This window comes from Erinaceus europaeus, chromosome 3 (genome assembly GCF_950295315.1).
Source record: "Erinaceus europaeus chromosome 3, mEriEur2.1, whole genome shotgun sequence".
In the NCBI taxonomy this organism is placed as follows: domain Eukaryota; kingdom Metazoa; phylum Chordata; class Mammalia; order Eulipotyphla; family Erinaceidae; genus Erinaceus; species Erinaceus europaeus.
The window spans coordinates 71932053-71952205 of record NC_080164.1 but is presented as its reverse complement, the minus strand read 5'-3'; the positions used below and the strand labels follow the sequence as shown (position 1 = coordinate 71952205).

The window sequence follows — 20153 nt, the reverse complement described above, 5'->3', positions numbered from 1 at the left end:
TGTAATACCCAGCTTTTATCTGTTTCAAGCTGGGTGCAACACAAGCTGATTGGTTACAAACAGAGTCCATCAAGGTGCTAACAATAAAAGTGAGAGCAGGTTGGCTACAATCAGAGTCCACCACTAGGGTACTGGAATGCAGAAGTGATAGTCCACCAGCAGCAGTTATTTTTACTCTTTTGCCTATGGATTTTTCATTTCAATATGAAAATAAGAACAGTTTTATCACTTAAGTCTTTTTGAATTTGTTTTTCTTATTAAAGAAACTAGAATTTCTAGACTATACTGAATAATAGTGATGAAAGAGGGTGAGGGCATCCTTGCTTTTTCCAGTGTCAGGAGGAATGATGCCATTAAGTATGATTGAAGATTTTCTTTTTTAAAAAATATTTATTTATTTATTTATTTATTTATTAGGTAGAGACAGAGGAATTTAGAGGAAAGGGGGAGGTAGAGCGGGAAAGAGACAGAGATACACACCTGCAATCTGCTTCACCACTTGTGAAGCTTTCCCCCAGCAGGGACCAAGGGCTTGAGCCTGGGTCCTTGTGCATTGTAATGTGCACCACGACCTGGCCCTGATTGCAGATTTTCTATAGCAAGTCTTCAGTAAATTGAGGTAGCTCCCTCTCAATCCCAAAGCTCCCTTCATGATGGAAACTGGGCTCAAACCTGTGTCCTGTGCATGAGAAAGTAGGTACATTATCCAGCTGAGCTATATTGCTGACCAGTTCTTGAGCCTCTTAATGGTGATTACCAAATATGTTTGTAGCTGATGTGATTTATATATGAAAAGCAATCAAAATGTCTTGGTAGTCTCTCTGTCGTCTAAAGCACATATGCTAAATGTCAGTCTTTAATAATTGTCCACTTACTACTTGAAAGGGACTAAACAGAGGGTAGAAAATTATATAGCAAGTGTGGTAAGCAGTTTCTAAAATGGCTTGCCAAAGATACCATCTCTAAATCCTGCAGCCTGTGACTACAAGGATGCATCATTCCCATGAATCTGTTATGTTGACCTTAAGATAGAATCTGTTAGTGTCCATGGAGATGGTTCAGTGTTATTGTGCAGGACTTACATCTAGGAAGGGTCATCTTGAGGAGTTCAGTGTACCACTATTGGCTGCCAGGGAACCACCTGCATAGGGATACCAGTGCAGTAAGGAGCTCAGAGCCAGCTAGGAAGTGGGACCTCAGTCTTAGAACTTCACGGAAATGAATTCTGTCAGCAACCTGAATGAGACTGGAAATTGATTTATTTTTTAAATTAATTTATAAAATGGAAACACTGACAAGACCATAGGATAAGAGGGATACAATTCCCACCACCAGAACTCCGTATCCCATCCCATCCCCTGATAGCTTTCCTATTCCTTAACTCTATGGGAATATGGACCCAGGGTCATTATGGGATGCAGAAGGTGGAAGATCTGGCTTCTGTAATTGCTTCCCCGCTGAATGTGGGTATTGGCAGGTCCATCCATACTCCCAGCCTGTCTCTCTCCCTAGTGGGTTAGAGCTCTGGGGAAGCAGGGATCTATGACACATTGGTGGGATTGTCTGCCCAGGAAAGTCAGGTTGGCATCATGGTAGCATCTGAAACCCGGTGGCCGAACTTCCCAGTTTTGAAGCAGTCTCCTTGCAGAGCTCAGGCCATGTTTTCTTTCCAAGAAAGGCAAGAGATATATGGTTCAAATTAATATCGTAGCATTTAGTTGGTGGTAGGCCTGTCCTCCAAAGGCTGAGAAATTGAAGTTACATTTTCTGAGGACTTAAAGACAATAGTTGACTATAATGAAGTATCTCCTTCTATCACAAATTCCTTTATCCCACCCTTCACCCCCCCACCCTTGATACCAACAGAGTCAACCAAAACCAGCTTGCTCAGAAGTCAGATATCCACACTCAAGAACTCAACTTGTAATGAGAGGAAGAATAACTGGAACACTCCAAGTGATGAGGGTAAGCCTGAGAAGGACTCTGTCAGGAAGCAAAGACTAGTTACCCTTCATCCTGTGTATTTTTTCCTGAAAGAACTGGGTATAGACTCCTTGGGGTGGGGTGGGGTGGGGTGGGGAACAGATGATTATTTTTCTTTCCTATTTTGTTGCTCTAGTTGTGTTTGTTAATGTTATTGTTGTGATAGCCGTTGTTGTTGTTGCATAGGACAGAGAGAAATCAAGAGAGGAGGGGAAGACAGAGGGGAAGAGAGAAAGACAGACACCTGCAGACCTGCTTCACCGCTTGTGAAGTGACCCCCCCTATAGGTGAGGAGTTGGAGGCTCGAACCAGGACGTTTACTACGGTCCTTGAGCTTTGCACCATGTGTGCTTAACCTGCTGCGCTACCACTCAGCTCCCACAAATCAGTTTTTGTTTTATTTTATCTATTTATTTATTTTCTTAAAGATTTTATTTATTTATGAGAAAGATAGGAGGAGAGAGAAAGAACCAGACATTACTCTGGCACATGTGCTGCCGGGGATGGAACTTGGGACCTCATGCTTGAGAGTCCAAAGCTTTATCACTGCGTCACTTCACAGATCATTTTTAAGTGAGTCCAGATTGCATCCAATTCAGGAACTCCCTTGAATTTTTTTAAATTTTCTTTACTGGGGAATTAATGTTTTACATTCGACAGTAAATACAATAGTTTGTACATGCACAACATTTTCCAGTTTTCTATATAACAATATGACCCCCAAAGAGGGCGTACTTTCTTCGACGGGCATTTGCATGGGGGTGGGGAACGGCCTAGAGTCCCAAAGGCAGCTGGCTGCAATTTACTTACTATGAAACAAAACTTGTTATTAGCATATTTCTAATAGAGAAGGAATTTGAGACTTTTACATATCAACAACGTCTTTTAACCTTTTGTTACACCCATTCAAGATGGAGACACACCCTAGTTGTGGGCAGGAAAGGAAACCTCAGGCATGAGAATAATTAGCATAGCCATTGTGCGATCTACCATTTCTAATAGAGAAGGTAATGGAGAGTTTTACATATCAACAAGTCGATTTAACCTTTTGTTTAGACCAACTTAGTTAAAATATATTGCTTGTTAACTAATTTTTACCTCAGACTTTAAATGTAAGTTAATTTTTATCTTTATGAGAATTACGTTGAAAACCTTTTTCATTTAACTTTGACTAGTAAGAATTTAGCCTTAAAGTTACTGTTTACCAAACTTTAAACATACACATAAACATGGTCATTAATACACAAGGAGAGAAACCTTTGTTACGAAGACATGTCATTTTAAACACGAATTTAAATCTATACTGTCTTAGTTGTTGGGGGGGGGGGGATTCACCATCCGAAGGTGGCTTCCCGTGCAGCTTCACTTCTAGGAATTGCAGGTTGCGATCTCTGCACAAATCTCTGCATACTTCAGCTTGTCTGCCTTCAGACCAGACCAGCAGCTGGAGATCTCGTGTGCCCAGTTTCGGCAGGGAGCCCGGGCGTCCGGGAGGCCCGGGATCGTTCCAGAATTCATAGCAAGAGGGCAGGCGGGCCAGTTTTGTAGAAGGCGTGGGCCTAGGTGCCCAGGCGTGGCGGCCATGATAGGCTGCCGCGGCCCTGCCCCATGGCCCTGCCATGTCTGCTGCCCTGCTCGCAGTGGCCGAGCAGTGTGGAGGGATCACACGTCCAGTGCCCTGCGCCACGCGGTGGAGAGCCGGCTCCTGTGGGCTGGCCTCGGGCTCTTGTGTGTTGGCATCGGGCTCCAGCGTGTTGGCATTGGGCTCCAGCGTGTTGGCGTCCAGCTCTAGCGTGTTGGCGTCGGGCTCTAGCGTGTTGGCATCGGGCTCTTGTGTGGTGGCATCGGGCTCCTGTGGGCTGTGGGGCTACGGGGCTGTGGGCGTGGTGCGCGGGGTTGTCTGGGCGCAGCCGGCTGGCTGGCTGTTTAACCAGGTGGAAACAGCAGCTCCGCGCCTCGCCTCCCGCCCGCTGGCTATTCCTGCTGGCTGTTCTGAGTTCGCCCGAGCGAGTGTAAACCACAGAGTGGTCCAGAGATAAATGTTCCAGAAACAGCAAAACAGTCTCATGAAGAAAGAGCAGAGGCCTTGGGAGATCTCTTCACAAGCAGAAGAGAAGGCCATAGTGCATAGGTTGCCAAATTGTCTTTACTTATCTGAGAGATGTGCAGGTCAGGTCCACGTGGGCGCCATTTGTTGTTAAAATTTCGGAAGGCTCTTGCTGGGTTAGCTAGCTTCACGGGCGGGTAACAGAGACGCGGAGACAACGGCTGGGCAGGGAAGCTGTATTTCTTTATTCAGGAACAACGATTCATAAACTAAGACAAACTAATCACCAAACAGAACTCGGCTGTCTCTTTGCGGCGGCGCAAGCACTCTCTCTTACTCCGGAACTCTCAAACTCAGGAACTCTGGCGGGGTTCCTTCGGGGCGGGGCCAAGCAGGCCCGCGAAACTAACTGGACTGATCTAATTCTCTCGGTGGGGGAGAACTAGAACCCAATGTAAAGCATACAACAAGCTAGTGTTCTAGGGCCCCCAATTTTCTCAGAAGGCAGCTTCCAAATCTACACAGACCCTACCTTGGATCTTATTAAACTATTTAACCATCTGTCAGGAAGGTGAGAATCTCTTGTCTCTCTGGATTGGAGCATTAAGCAGAACAGAGCAATCGCATACACCTTAGGGTACACAGTAGAAACATTATAACAACAGGTGTTATAGCAACTTTCACTTTCTGTTTTAAACATTAGTATCATAAGCACAGTTAAGTATAGGAATTTAGGATAACATTTTAACTAAGTCATTAAAAACAGAGAGGAATGAGTTAAGCACACCAGATAGGAAATTTCTTTTTTAAATTACTATATTTACTTATTATTGATTTAATAATGATCAGCAAGACCATAGGATAAGAGGGGTATAATTCCACGCAGTTCCCACCACCACAATTCTGCATCCCATCCCCTCCACTGAAAGCTTTCCTTTTCTTTATCCCTCTGGGAGCATGGACCCAGGATCATTATGGGGTGCAGAAAGTGGAAAGTCTGGCTTCTGTAATTGCCTCTCAACTAGACATGAGTGTTGGCAGCTTGATCCATACTCCCACCCTGCTTCTATCTTTCCCTAGTGGGGCATGGCTCTAGTGAGTTGGGGTCCTAGGACACATTGGTGAGATTATCCACCCAGGGAAGTCTGGTTGGCATCATGGTAGCATCTAACTTGTTGGCTGAAAAAAATTAAGAAGTAAAGCAGAACAAATTGTTTAATGATCAGGAACCTAAAGATAAGAATATAGCAGATGAGATTTGGGGTCTCTGTTTTGGTAAAAGCTAGTATCTATTTTGGATATATTCTTAGTGGCTCATGACATGACTTCACTAATTTTTGCCTGAGCCTGACAGATAACATGCAAGTGGGCTAAAGATATTGTCTGGGGAGATGGTGTCAGAGTTGGAAATAGGACTAGAAAGCTGAATCAAGAAGAGAGTATCTTCCAAATATGGGAAAACTATATCAATTTTGTTAACTGTAAACCCCATCAATTTAATCTGGGGCCCATATTTAGCACCAGAGCCTGTGTAACCTCTGCATTCCTGTAGGTCTGAGCTCACATTCTGTGGTCTTAGATAGTCTAGGCTGCACCCATTTCAGGATCCATCTTCCTCAAGTGGTAGAGTATTTTGGTCTAGCCTCTCTTCAGAAAATGAGGCAGTCCTACCACTGTTGATCCACATTGAGGGCAAGATCCTGTAGGGGCCTACAGATGGACCCATTATGTTGTTCCTGATGGACATGACTAGTGACAGTGGAAAGAGGGATCTCTTAGAGGTATAGGCCCATCATGTCTGTGTGGGAATCCCAGGATTCCCTGACTAGGGCCCCAGGAGATGAGTAATGAATGGTAGTAATCAAAATAGCCATCATTAAAGAATGCTGGTCTCTTGCCCTTATCCAGCTTTTGTAGTCCTTACTTTGTCTGACAAGGTTAGCCTTGGAGTGACTGAGATAAGTGAAATAGGAAGTAGGTGAGGAGGGTTTCTAGGTCTAAGTAGAAACTATTTGATTAAGTACTTTAGGTACTTAATTTTTTTTTTATTTAAATTTTTAATTTAAGAAAGGATTAGTGAACAAAAGCATAAGGTAGGAGGGGTACAACTCCACACAATTCCCACCACCCAATCCCCATAACCCACCCTCTCCCATGATAGCCTTCCCATTCTCTAGCCCTCTGGGAGCATGGACCCAGGGTCGTTGAGGGTTGCAGAAGGTAGAGGGTCTGGCTTCTGTAATTGCTTCCCCTTAATTTTTTTTAAGTGTTTCTTTTAGGTCTTTCTACTTGTTTGCTGCGCATATTGAGTCACTGCAAACAATTATGCACTTTTACTTTAAGGTGTATATTTTCTCCTAACTTATGGATACATGTGCACATGTGCTCTATCTCATGGGCCCTGATCTATATCTAGGTTCTGTGGCTTTGCTAGTCAGTGCACTACCCAAAATGGAATTGAGGAGTCCTATGAGCTAGGAAAGATCTCACTAGAGTAATAGAGCTGAAGGGTTGACATTTCAGGCCTGGCGTCTCTTGACACAATCTGAAGTGAAACATGTCGAGATGGTACTGGTTGCATTGATTTGGTTGTGTGATTAGCTGTAGTATCAAATAGTATGTATCGAGAGAAGTGTACAGAAAAATGTGCCCCAGAGCTTCCAAGACTGGAAAAAATATGGATTTTATGGAGAATGGGGAAGATTCCTGCTGTTTTATAGTTTAAGAAGGCAATAGGCAGTGATTATTATAACCAAGTTAATTGGGAGTTTGGTTGACTTTGAAAATTCCATTGTTAGGATTTGCTATATCATATAAGACCTCAGCATGATTTATGTCATTTAGTGCTATTCACATATAGCTATAAAGGACTAGCAGGAGTCTCTCCACATGACCCTAATAAGCTGGGGCCACAGCAGTGCAATAAGTAGAAAAGGCCAGAAAAATTAGGATAACATAGGTCATAGGGATGATGGGGTAATGCATCTATTCCTGGTGATGATTTCTCAAGTTTCTGCCATGCTCAGAGCAACCAGCTTCTGGTTTTGTGGCTGCAGCAGGGCTGAAAATCATTTTCTGAGTCTTCAGCTCAGCTGCTGCATATTTAAATACCCTGGCCACACTTTCTTTTTCCCTCCTCTGTTCAGCATTGCCTGATAAGAGAGTACAACTTCCAGGTTAACTTATCTAGCTAGCTGAAGGCCAAGCAGGCCAGCTGCAGTTTGTTGTAGTTTGTTTTTGAGTGACTGTCCCTCCTCTGATGTGGCAAGTAGGGGCATGCCGTATCTGCTTTTGGTCTCCTGAGTATATGATGAGATGTAAGGGAGGGGGGTTCTGTGGACAAGCCACAGGTGACTCTTAGATGCCCACCTGACTAGACCCTTCATGGGATCTTAAAGACATCTTAGCGATAGGGCTGCATGCATAAGGCCCTATGCTCAGTTGCCCTGAAGGGGCTGAAAACAGCTGTCCACAGAACCACCTAAACAGATCCTGTAGCCAAAGCTGTGGGACCAAGTCATGCACTCACACATCCACACACATTCACACCAGAGTTTAAGAAACATTTCCAATTTTAAAGTACTGTCTAACTAAAACAGACTGAGACCACCTCTACTTCGGGCTTCCACTTCCAAGGTTATATAGTCTGGAATGGATGGGATCTGTTCTGCCCCTGGCTTCTGGCCCTTAGTACACCCACTGGCACTCTGGCTCTCAGTTTCAAGGGACTTACAAAGTCCTGACAGAGTGATCAGCTCCTTACTGACTTGAGGGCTCCTAGTACTCATGGTCCACATGTACAGACTTGGTACCAGTTCAGTTGCTTATTTCTTTTTCTTTTTTTTTCTTTTTAAGAAAGGATTAATTAACAAAACCATAGGGTAGGAGGGATACAATTCCACACAATTCCCGTCACCCAATCTCTATATCCCACCCCCTCCCCTGATAGCTTTCCCATTCTCTATCCCTCTGGGAGCATGGACCCAGGGTCATTGTGGGTTGCAGAAGGTAGAAGGTCTGGCTTCTGTAATTGCTTCTCCACTGAACATGGACGTTGACTGGTCGGTCCATACTCCCAGTCTGCCTCTCTCTTTCCCTAGTAGGGTGGGTCTCTGGGGAAGCTGAGCTCCAGGACACATTGGTGGGGTCTTCAGTCCAGGGAAGCCTGGCCGGCATCCTGATGACATCTGGACCTGGTGACTGAAAAGAGAGTTAACATACGAAGCCAAACAAATTGTTGAGCAATCATGGACCCAAAGCTTGGAATAATGGAGAGGAAGTGTTAGGGAGGTACTCACTGCAAACTCTAGTGTGCTTCTGCTTTCAGGTATATATTTTGCAGTAGTTTCCAGATACGTGTGAAGATATACTCTCTCTCACAGAAACTGGTGTATATCTAGGTTTTGGGACTTTGTTAGAAAGTGAACCACCTGAGATGGAATTAGAGTATACTATGAAAGGAAAGGTCTCACCCGAGTAATGAAGCTGAAGGGTTGTCATTCCACATGTGAAGTCTCTGGACACAGTCTGAAGTGAAGCATGTTGAGGTGGCAATCGTTGCATTGATTAGGTTGTGATCGGCGGATGCAATATTATTTGACATAGATTGGGAGAGGCATACGGGAAAGTGGGCCCTATCCAATGGTTCTAGGACAGGGGAAATAGAGGCTCTATAGTGGAGATGTGAGGTTCCTGCTGTCTTAGGGTTCAAAAAGACAATCAATAGTTAATGTTATCACATTATTTGGTAATTGGGTTAACTTTGAAAAGTCCTTTTGTTAGGGTTTGCTGTACAGTACCCAGTATCTTGTATATAGCTGTGCTATTGGTTGCTTCTGATCTACTTGGTCTAGGCTTTTGAGAGAGTCTGCATATCAATTACACAGCCTATATATTGAAAAGATTCAGTCTGTGTTTTGAAGAACTTCGAGACATACAATTAATTTTCCCCCTCTCGTATCAATTAACTAGTGATTTATATGACTACATTTTACTAGGAGTGTACATAAACACCATTCCCACCACCAAAAGACTGTGACCCATCCCTCCCACCCACTCCCACCCCCCACTGTCCCAGGAAGCTGCATGTCTACCCCTCACCACAGGGTTTTTACTTTGGTGCCCTACTTAAAATTTGGTCAGGTCCTGCTTTTAGTTTCCCTTTCAGATCTTCTTACTCAACTTCTGTTGATGAGTGGGATCATCCCATACTCATCTTTATCTTTCTGACTTAGCTCACTTAACATAATTCCTTCTAGCTCTGTCCAAGATGGGTCAGAGAAGGTGGGTTCATTGTTCTTGATAGCTGCATAGTATTCCATTGTGTATATATACCACAGCTTTCTCAGCCACTCATCTGTTGTTGGGCACCTGGGTTGCTTCCAGGTTTTAGCTATTATGAATTGTGCTGCTATGAACATAGGAGTACACACCTCTTTTTGGTTGGGTGTTATGGAGTCCTTGGGGTATAACCCCAGGAGAGGAATTACTGGATCATATGGAAGGTCCATGTCTAGCCTTGTGAGAGTTTTCCAGACAGCTCTCCACAGAGGCTGTACCAATTTACATTCCCACCAGCAATGTAAAAGGGTTCCTCTGTCCCCACAACCTCTCCAGCATTTGTTGCTGCTGTCCTTTTAGATGTATGCCATTCTTACAGGAGGTGGTATCTTAGTGTTGTCTTAATTTGCATTTCTCTGACACTCAGTGACCTAGAGCAGTTTTTCATATGTTTGTTAGTCTTTTGGATCTCCTCTTTAGTGAATGTTTTGTAGATGATATGATAGTATACATAGAAAAACCTAAAGAATCCTGCAGAAAACTACTGGAAGTTATTAGGCAATATAGCAAGGTATCAGGCTACAAAATCAATGTACAAAAATAAGTGGCATTTCTTTATGCAAACACTAAATCTGAAGAAGAAATCCAGAAATCACTCCCATTTACTGTTTCAGCAAAATCAATCAAATACCTAGGAATAAAGTTGACCAAAGAAGTGAAAGACTTATATACTGAAAACTATGAGTCGCTACTCAAGGAAATAGAAACTGATACCAAGAAATGGAAAGATATCCCATGCTCAGGATTAGAAGAATAAATATCATCAAAATGAATATTCTCCCCAGAGCCATATACAAATTTAATGCAATACCCATCAAAGTTCCACCATGCTTCTTTAAGAGAATAGAACAAATACTACAATCATTTATCTGGAACCTGAAAACACCTAGAATTGCCAAAACCATCTTAAGGAAAAGAAACAGAAATGGAGGCATCACACTCCCAGACCTTAAACTATATTATAAAGCCATCATCATCAAAACAGCATGGTACTGGAACAAAAATAGACACACAGACCAGTGAAACAGAATTGAAAGCCCAGAAATAAATCCCCACACCTATGGACATCTAGTCTTTGATAAGGGGGCCCAAAGGATTAAATGGAAGAAGGAGGCTCTCTTCAATAAATGGTGCTGGGAAAACTGGGTTGTAACATGCAGAAGAATGAAATTGAACCACTTTATCTCACCAGAAACAGAAATCAACTCCAAATGGATCAGAGACCTAGATGTCAGACCAGAAACAATCAAATACTTAGAGGAAAACATTGGTAAAACAGTTTCCCACCTATACCTCAAGGACATCTTTGATGAATCAAACCCAATTGCAAGGAAGACTAAAGCAGAAACAAACCAATGGGACTATATCAAATTGAAAAGCTTCTGCACATCCAAAGCAACTATTAAACAAACAGAGAGACCCCTCACAGAATGGGAGAAGATCTTCACATGCCATACATCAGACAAGAAACTAATCACCAAAATATATAAAGAGCTCAGCAAACTTAGCACCAAAAAAGCAAATGACCCCATCCAAAAATGGGCAGAGGATATGAACAAAACAGTTGCTTATTTCTATGACTCCACCCAGGGTGAACTGTCATCTCAGGTACCACAGCCTATCCCTCAGACCTGGCAGGGGACTCTGGAAATCTTCAGACGCTTGGGCTTCCCAGTTCCACGGTCAAGTGGCAGACTGGGGCTCTTGGGAGAAGTGGACCATAGACCCAACATCATGGTTGTGGCCAGTCCATCTCTCTGGAAAGCCTCCAAAATGTTAGGGAAAGACCCTGGGATTCAAGTAGACTGGCATTCAAGGAGACTGGCACTGAGGTGGATTGAAGAGAAAGTTTATTCATGCTAAGAGTTCAGATCACTCTGAAAACTCTGGCCCTAAATGGGTGTGTTAACATTATCTTTATACCATCGAAACAGAGTTGGCAGTCAGCTGAGGTAAAGAACAAACACCTCATCACAGACCCCTGCAAGCGTCAACCCGGCTTTGACCTAGCACGTTATGACTGGGCCCTCCTCAATCGCTATCGAACAGGCCATGGCCGGTGCGCCGCTATGTTCCATCGCTGGGGAGCCAGAGATGACCCGAACTGCCCCTGCGGCTCCAGACAGACTATGACCCACATAGTCAATGACTGCCACCTCTCCAGATTCAAAGGAGGTCTCGAAACTTTACATCAGGCTCAACCTGACGCTGTTGACTGGCTACGGAAGAAGGGCAAACGCTAGAAGAAGAACCATCAAGTGGAAGCAAGCTAAATTAGCCTCAGGTTACAGAAGCAGTACAAGCAGTTACCATGGTTAGGTATTCATCTGGGTTAGGGTACAGGGAATCTTGTTATTCAGGATCAGGAATGAGGGAGTGAATAGGCTTACTGGATTCCCTTCATTTAAAATTTTCTGAATTCTCTCTAGTTTCCCTCTCATGTCTGTCTGTCTGCCTACCTACCTACATACCTACCTACCAATTGAGACTACGTAGAGTAGTAAAGCCTTTTTGGTCCCAAAATTGCCACATTAAAATTTTTTTTTAAATGATAGTACTGTATTTACTTTTATAGCAGTCTTTTGTATGCATTATAAATGAATCTTTGCTGAGAAACCAGCCTGGTAGGTCAATGTTCTCTGAAATATGGTTCATCTATTAGCTTATTGTCACAACTTAAGTGTGATCCTTTTATATTTTGATATTAACCCCCTTTATGACAGAAATTATACAATTGCCATTCTCCTTCCACAGAAATGAGCATTCTGCTGACAAATGAGTATATAGATGACAACATGTTAGAAAAACTGATTCGAGAAGAAAGTGAAGTTTATGATCCAGAGTGAGTAATTCAAATTTGCTATACTAGTTTTGCTTTTTTATTAATGTAAGTTTTAAAATGCACACTCTTATGTTCTTAGTTCTCCAGGCATGTCTTCAGAAGACTGGCTCAAGATCCATGGTTTGGTTGCCAAGAAACTCACCATCATGGATGCTTTATCAGCAGCAACTGTTCCTCATTGCCCCACCTATATTCCCATTCTTGGCAAGAAAGTTGTTTCCAAGGTCTTTGATGAAGTAAGACTGATTTTTCTCTATATCCCAATTTGCTGTATACTTCATTTCCTGTTCTCACAAAATGTAGTCCACATCAGTGCCTTGTACAGTTGTAGTAGAAGTGACAAAGAGTCCAAAAATAATATATTTTTCAAATAAGTAATCAATAGCACAGAACTTTTGGTAAGGAAAGCAAAAAGAAAAAGAAAGAAAGTCATTGGCCAGTGGGGGAAAGAGAAGTATTCCTCTTCAATCTTTTTTTCCCCACCCTCTTTATCCTTTCCAATTATATAGTTTTCTCTTTTCTGCCTATGTGCAGCACTCCAGATTCTCAGCTTCATTCATATATAAAAAAAAGTAAGGCCAGGTGTCTTAATGATTAGCTACTGTTTTCTTCCTGGTACCAATAGATATTTAACTGTAGTTCTCTACAGTAAGCTAGAACTCCTTTCTCTGCCTAGCCCTAATAGATACTCAAAGTACAGTTTCTTTCTCACTACTATTATTTAAACTAGAGTTCTTTTGTCTCCCCAGCTAATAGGTGTGAATTAAAGCCTCATAAAACCAAAGTTTCTACCTTACAATAGAGATGTTAACTAGAATTTTCAACAGTAATTTTCCATTTCCCTTGCTTTGGTCACAGAAATACATTTTAGCCACTGGGGAAAAAGTTATATGTAGCATAATAAAAAAGAGAAAGAGAAGTTTTTTTTTTTTTTTTAAGCTGAGAAGAAATTTTTGTTGAGCTTAATCTGCTGCACTACCGCCCGACCCCCGAAAGAGAAGAATTTCCAGTAGTAGGGCATGTTAGGGTCAAATGTGGAGAAAAACCAAATAAATACTAAACTCCATTGAAGTGGACAAGTGGGAGGCTCTTACTCTTAGTAAGAGCAATCCTATGGGGACAGCCATGTTGTTCAGGGACTTGGAAAAAGAGTAGGAAGAGTGAGCTATGGTACATCCTAATAAATATAACAAGAACTAATGATTTAAATAGGAACATGCCAAGTAACTAAATGAAAATAGTATCCTTGAAAGACTTAAACAAAAACATTTACAGAGCAAATATACCATGTTTAGGATTTGCTTTAAAATAATACAGATTGTGAGAATAGTAGAGGGGAAGAAGGAGACAAAGAAAAAATGATCATGAGTTGATAATGGTTGAATATGAATAACAGGAGTATTGGGTACAGAGAGACACATTCTACTATTGTTTTTTTTTTTACCCTTACATACTTGAAAATTTCCATTATAAAAAGTTAAAAGTCAAATGTAGCAAAGCTAAAAAGAAAAAAGAAAAGGCTATACCACTAAACTTGCAATAGCTAAAATTTGATGTATTTGGAAGAACTAGGTAAATTAGTGAATTTCTTTCTATTAGTCACATTTAAATTAGATTCATGTAACATGCATCCTGGTATGCTGTGACCAGTAGGTCTTACTCTGGAGGTTGTATGGTCACTTAGGCTGAACCCCTGATAACTTTGCCTCCAGGTGAACAAGTAGTCCTGTTCCTGATGGTGCCTGTGATTGGCAGATTCTACTTATTACCTCTAGTAAACCTAGTAAGTCAGGTATCAGTTTATCACTTAAACTTGCCTTTCTCTAGAAGCAACTACAAGCTTTGATTTATTTCTTCTAGGAAGTTTGGTGACAGCATATCATGTTCTATTTATTTATATTTACTGAGTACTCCTTGGAAATAGAATTTTCTTGTGCTTATTGTGCTTCAACCTCTCAACAACCTGAAATATATTGAAAAGTTAATTTCTTAAGAACAAATATAATAACATAAGAAAGTATATGCATAAAATTAAAATAGATTTATAGAATTAATAAAGTGTTCTGCATAAAAAACAAAATGAGGGAGTCGGGCGGTAGCGCAGCGGGTTAAGTGCACGTGGCACAAAGCGCAAGGACCGGCATAAGGATCCCGGTTCAAACCCCCAGCTTCCCACCTGCAGGGGAATCGCTTCATAGGTGGTGAAGCAGGTCTGCAAGTGTCTGTCTTTCTCTCCCCCTCTCTGTCTTCCCCTCCTCTCTCCATTTCTCTCTGTCCTATCCGACAACGACGACAACAATAACTACAACAATAAAACAACAAGGCCAACAAAAGGGAATAAATAAATAAATAAAAATCTTATAAAAAAATGAAGGCGGATCTTAGAAAAAATATTTGTAACATATGTGACAGAGTTATTGGTGCAGTATCTTATTTTTTTTAAAGATAGAAGCAGGCTGAGAGAGAGTGAAAGAAAACACAAAACTGAAGCTTTCTTCACTGCTGTAGGTGCTGGACTCCATTCTGGATCACACACATGGCAAAAGCGGTACACTATCCATGTGAGCTATTTCACTAACCCTGGAGTCGTACCTTGAATCAGTGTATTTACAAATAAATCAGTAGTGCTTATATGTAGAAACTGGTATTAGGTATATAACTAAATAGACACATATAAAGGAATATACTCATATCATAAAATAATAAGGAAATGATGGTACCCTAGTAGAAGATCTAGGGGAAAAACACAAAAATGTAATACAACATATACAAATATATCTTTCTGACAAACAAATTTGTACATTTAGGAAAAAGTTGAGAAGCAATTAGACCACAGTTCCTCTGACCATCAAACTTGTATAGTTAAGAAATATTAATAAGCGGGAGTCGGGCGGTAGCACAGCGGGTTAAGGGCACGTGGCGCAAAGCGCAAGGACTGGCAAAAGGATCCCGGTTGGAGCCCCGGCTCCCCATCTGCAGGGGAGTCACTTCACAGGTGTTGAAGCAGGTCTGCAGGTGTCTATCTTTCTCTCCCCCTCTGTCTTCCCCTCCTCTCTCCATTTCTCTCTGTCCTATCCAACAACAACGACATCAATAATAACTACAACAATAAAACAAGGGCAACAAAAGGGAATAAATAAAATAAATAAATAAATAATCTTTAAAAAATTTTTAAAAAGAAATATTAATAAGGAATGATTGCAGAGATAGGATGAAAATAGAAATTTCATTTCTTTTTCTCCTTTCTTTTCCCTTCCTCTCTCTCTCTTTCTCTCTCACTCTCTTTCTCTTCCTTCCTTTGTAGGACAGAAACAGAGAGAAGCCGGGCGTGGTGGCGCGCGCCTGTAGTCCCAGCTACTTGGGAGGCTGAGGCTGGAGGAGGATCGATTGAGCCCAGGAGTTCTGGGCTGCACTGCGGGTGTCCGCACTAAGTTCGGCATCAATATGGTGACCTCCCGGGAGTGGGGCACCACCAGGTTGCCTAAGGAGGGGTGAACTGGCCCAGGTTGGAAACAGAAACAGAGAGAAATTGACAGGGGAGAGGAGAGAGGTAGAAAGAAGGAGAGACACAGGCAACACTGCTTCACTACTCATGAAACTCGGAGTGGGAGTTTGAACACGGGCCCTTGCACATTGTAGCATGCTATTGACTGTGCTACCTCCTGGCACATTCATTTTCTGACTGTGGGAATGTAGATTAGTATAACCTTGGAAATATATCAGTAATGCTAAGAGCTTACAACTTTTCCTATAAATTCACATGTAAGTTCACATGTAGGTATGTAAGGCAACTATTGAAATATAAGTATTTTCAGAATAGTTATTGCTATCTTATAGGAAAAGCAAGAAAATTAAAAACAATCTACATATCTATTAGATAAATATATATGATAATGTATCCTTTTAAAAAATTCTTTATTGGAGAATTAATAGTTTACAGTCAACAGTAAAATAAAATACAATGCTTCTCCATGTGTAGTATGTCTCAGTTTTCCACATAATAATTCAAACCCCACTAGGTCCTCTTCTGTTTTCCAGGACCTGAGCCCTTCCCCCCCCCCCCAACCCCAGAGTCTTTTACTTTGGTGCAATACACCAGATAAAGTGTCTTATTTTCTTCTTCTTTTTAAAAATATTTATTTATTCCCTTTTGTTGCCCTTGTTTTATTGTTGTAGTTATTGTTGTTGACGTTGTTGGATAGGACAGAGAGAAATGGAGAGAGGAGGGGAAGAAGGAGAAGGGGAGAGAAAGATAGACACCTGCAGACCTGTTTCACCATTTGTGAAGCAATTTCCCTGCAGGTGGGGAGCCGAGAACTCTAACCGGGATCCTTATGCCAGTCCTTGTGCTTTACACCCCACCTGTGCTTAATCCGTTGCGCTACTGCCTGACTCCCAAAGTGTCTTATTTTCATTAAATACTGTGTTTCTAAAGAGTAGTGACATGGAGAAAAGCTGCCAAGATAATGTTGAACAAACAAACCACGTAACAACACTTCTTAGTCAGTGTGTTAACTTGTTTTTATGTATGTGAAATGTTTTATGAAATAACTAAAAGAAACCAAATAATTCAAAGTGTTCCATATAACATTTTACCAAAGTATTATCAGTTTTTATTTATTTGTTTATTGCCACCAGAGTTATCACTGGGGCTCAGTGCCTGCATGATGCCTCATTTTACTTAATAGGAAAGAGATAAATTGAGAGAAGGTGGGAAGATAGAGGGAAAATAGTGGTCCAGAAGGTGGCACAGTGGATAAAGTACTGGATTCTCAAGCATGAGATCCTGAGTTCAATCCCCAGCATAACATGTACCAGACTGAAGTCTAGTCCTTTCTCTGTCTCCTCCTATCTTTCTCATTAATAAATAAATAAATATTTTTTAAAGGGGGGGAGAAAAAGAGAGATATCTGCAGACATGCTTCACCACTCGTAAAGATTCCTCCTGCAGGTGAGGACCAGAGGCTTGAACCTGGTTTCTCACACATCATGCACATTTTAATGTTTTACATAGACAAAGATATTAAGTAAAGAAGACCTAAAACAAATAATGATGTGATGTAAATATAAAGCAAATGATTTTGAATTTATTTATTTGTATTTATTTATTTATTTGCCATCAGCATTATTTCTGGGGCTCAGTGCCTGCATGATGAATCCACCACTCCTGGAAGCCATTTTTCTTATTTTTTATTGTTAGATAAATCAGAGAGAAAATGAGAGGTAGAAGAAGGAAGGGAGGGAGGGATAAAGGAGGGAGAAAGAGAGAGAAGAAAAGAGACATCTGCAGACTTGCCCCCCTTCAGATGGAGAACTTGGGCTCAAATCTGGGTCATTGTGCATGGTTATGTGTATACTCAACTTGGTGCACTGCTGCCAGACCCTTATTGGTTTATTCTTATTTGATAAGTAATAAATGAATATATTCTCAATAAATTCTAATTTTTCCCTTTCATATCATTTTACTGGGGGAATAATGGTATACAATATCATGTTGGCACATGATTTCTTATTTCTCCTGATAGGTCAAAACACTGTCACCTTCAACTTGTATCCTTTTTCACCATTGCCCACAGGGACCCTAGCATACTCTTCACCCTCACCCTCACCCTTCTCCTCTTCCACCAGAGACCTTTGCTTTGGTGCAACACACTACATCCACTCCCAAGTTTCACCTTAAGTTTTCTCCTTTCTTTCTTTTTTTTTACCAGAGCTCTGCTCAGCTCTGGCTTACGGTGGTGTGGGGGAACTGAACCTGGGACTTGACAGAGCCTCAGACTTGAGAGTCTGTTTGCATAACCATTATGGTATCTACCCCTGCCCAAGTTTTTTCCTTTCTTTCCCCAAGGCCACTCTTAATGCAAGCAGATATATTTGGGGGGGGGTGTCTCAGCATCTACTTTTTAAAAATCATTTTGTTGGGGAGGGTTAATGGTTTCCAGTAGATAGTCAATAACATGGGTACAATTTCTCATCAACCTTGGTGTCTATAAAACACTCTCACCCTCAACTTAGGTCCTTTTCTATTGTCATGTTACAGGACCTCAGTGCCCTCACCACCCCCCTTCCGTCCTCTCATTCCCCAAAGGTCTTCACTTTGCTTTCACACACAAGAAAATTACATTTCTATTATTTTATGCCTCTACAAACATATTTCCCTAAGAGAAACTATATATAGACACATACTGAAAGCATTCATTCTCCAAGTATAAAAGTACTTTGAAAGTCCTTCAGTTGTATGCAGACATAAATCTTATTCTTGTTTACCTCACTGACTATTATGCTGAAAGAGTAAATGTAGTAATACACTCCAGCATTCATAAATATGCCCTCCAAGATGGATAAAATGCATTTAGACTTTAGTGATGATAATATCTTAACTCTAAAATCATTGTAAAATTAAACAAATCTGTGCATATAATGGGCAGATTAATATTGGATTTTATTTCAAATATTGGACTTTATTTCAAAAATATTCAACTAGTATCACATGCCTACTGTAAGAAGACTTTGAACTAGAGTGTAGCCAGACAAGACAGGCAATGTTTCTACCTAAACCCCATTGACAATCTCATTGAGGAAATAGTATTAAAGTAAGAGGTTTTAGTTCATTGTGAAGATGGAGAAGTGCAGAGTTAAAATGCTGGAAAGTTCCTTAGCCCAGGAATCTTCTATTATAAGAGAAAAGTCTGGGCCTAGTCTGGACCTTAGACCTTGGGTATCCATTTGGTTCCTTATTTGTGTTGGGGAAGAATTATGAGGGTGATAAGATAAGGGGAGAAATATCCTTGGCAGTGGGGAGCAGATGAGGTTTGTCATCTCAAATATATGTGGTTATAGAAAGGCCTTAGTTAACTTTAAGGGTTTTGAGTGTCATCCTGAAGAGACCCAAAGGGTTTTTAGCAAAGGAGAGATTAAGTCTAGGTTTGGGTTATAATGTGTAGAATAATTAGAGAGGTTTCAGATTTGGACATCACTTGCCAATCAGGAGGCAAAGTCTAAGGGGTTATGGCCCAGGTAACAATTGGGGATGGAACTAAGGCTGCTATTTATGTCAAGTAGACAAAATTAAGCCATTTGATTAAGAAAGTATAATGATACCCGACAAAGAAAAATGGAAAAGAGAGCAAAAAGATAGCTCACCCCAGAGAGAGCACGCTATGGATGCTTCAAGCCCCTGGGAGCACCTACCTGAACTTTATGAGCAATGGAGAAGTATTGTGATATCCCTCTTTCTCCCTTTGTCTTTCACTGTCTATCTTTTTTTAAAAATAAAAGTCTTCCATGGTGGATGCATGGAGCTCAGTGATAACCTTGGTGGCAAAAAAGAGAGAAGGGAGATATAAAAAAATAAATAAATAAAATAGAGGAGGAAGAGAAAGGAAAGAAGGAGAATAGAGAGGGTTCTGCTCTTCAAGAGAATATCTAGTCTTCTGGCTAAAAAACAAACTCAAGGGAAGAGAATCAGCAGTTTTTCAAGTGCATTCATGGGCTTTTGTGCATGGTGGCTTTTGTGGCATTGTAATCCTCATCACAAATGTGTTGTTGGTTAGTACAGTGCCAGTAAGTTGCCATGCCCATTATTGATAAAACACAAGAATCCTGTTGATAAGGGAAATATACTGCAATGAATTTCAATCTTACCTGCAAAGCACACTTTTATCTATCATTTCATAATGATTTCTGTGATTGGAAGGGATCTTTGGCTATAAATGGAAATAGAAAAGCAATAATCTCAAAATATATCCCACTTAGTAGGACATGTAGTTTTTTTGTTTGTTTTTGTTTTTTTTCCTTTTAGACGTGGACCTAAGGTTTTATTTTAAAAGTAAACAGAAAAAAGTAGAACGGAGCAGAAAAGGAAATATGGTGGGTTTTTTTGTTTGTTTGTTTTGTTTTTTTGCCTCCAGGGTTATTGCTGGAGCTCAGTGCCTGCAGCAT

At 41.1% G+C, this 20153-nt stretch overlaps 1 protein-coding gene across 5 annotated transcripts in view; it reads left to right on the top strand.

Annotated features, from left to right (window-relative positions):
• The window catches only part of VWA3B (von Willebrand factor A domain containing 3B), a 189355-nt gene that overhangs the window by 121137 nt on the left and 48065 nt on the right, over positions 1-20153 (top strand). For all 5 annotated transcript variants that reach the window (XM_060187501.1, XM_060187502.1, XM_060187500.1 and 2 more), the window contains 3 exons: positions 1867-1965; positions 12125-12212; positions 12292-12448. In XM_060187501.1, coding sequence (XP_060043484.1) covers positions 1867-1965; positions 12125-12212; positions 12292-12448 — 344 coding nt within the window. The remainder of the gene's footprint in view (positions 1-1866; positions 1966-12124; positions 12213-12291; positions 12449-20153) is intronic.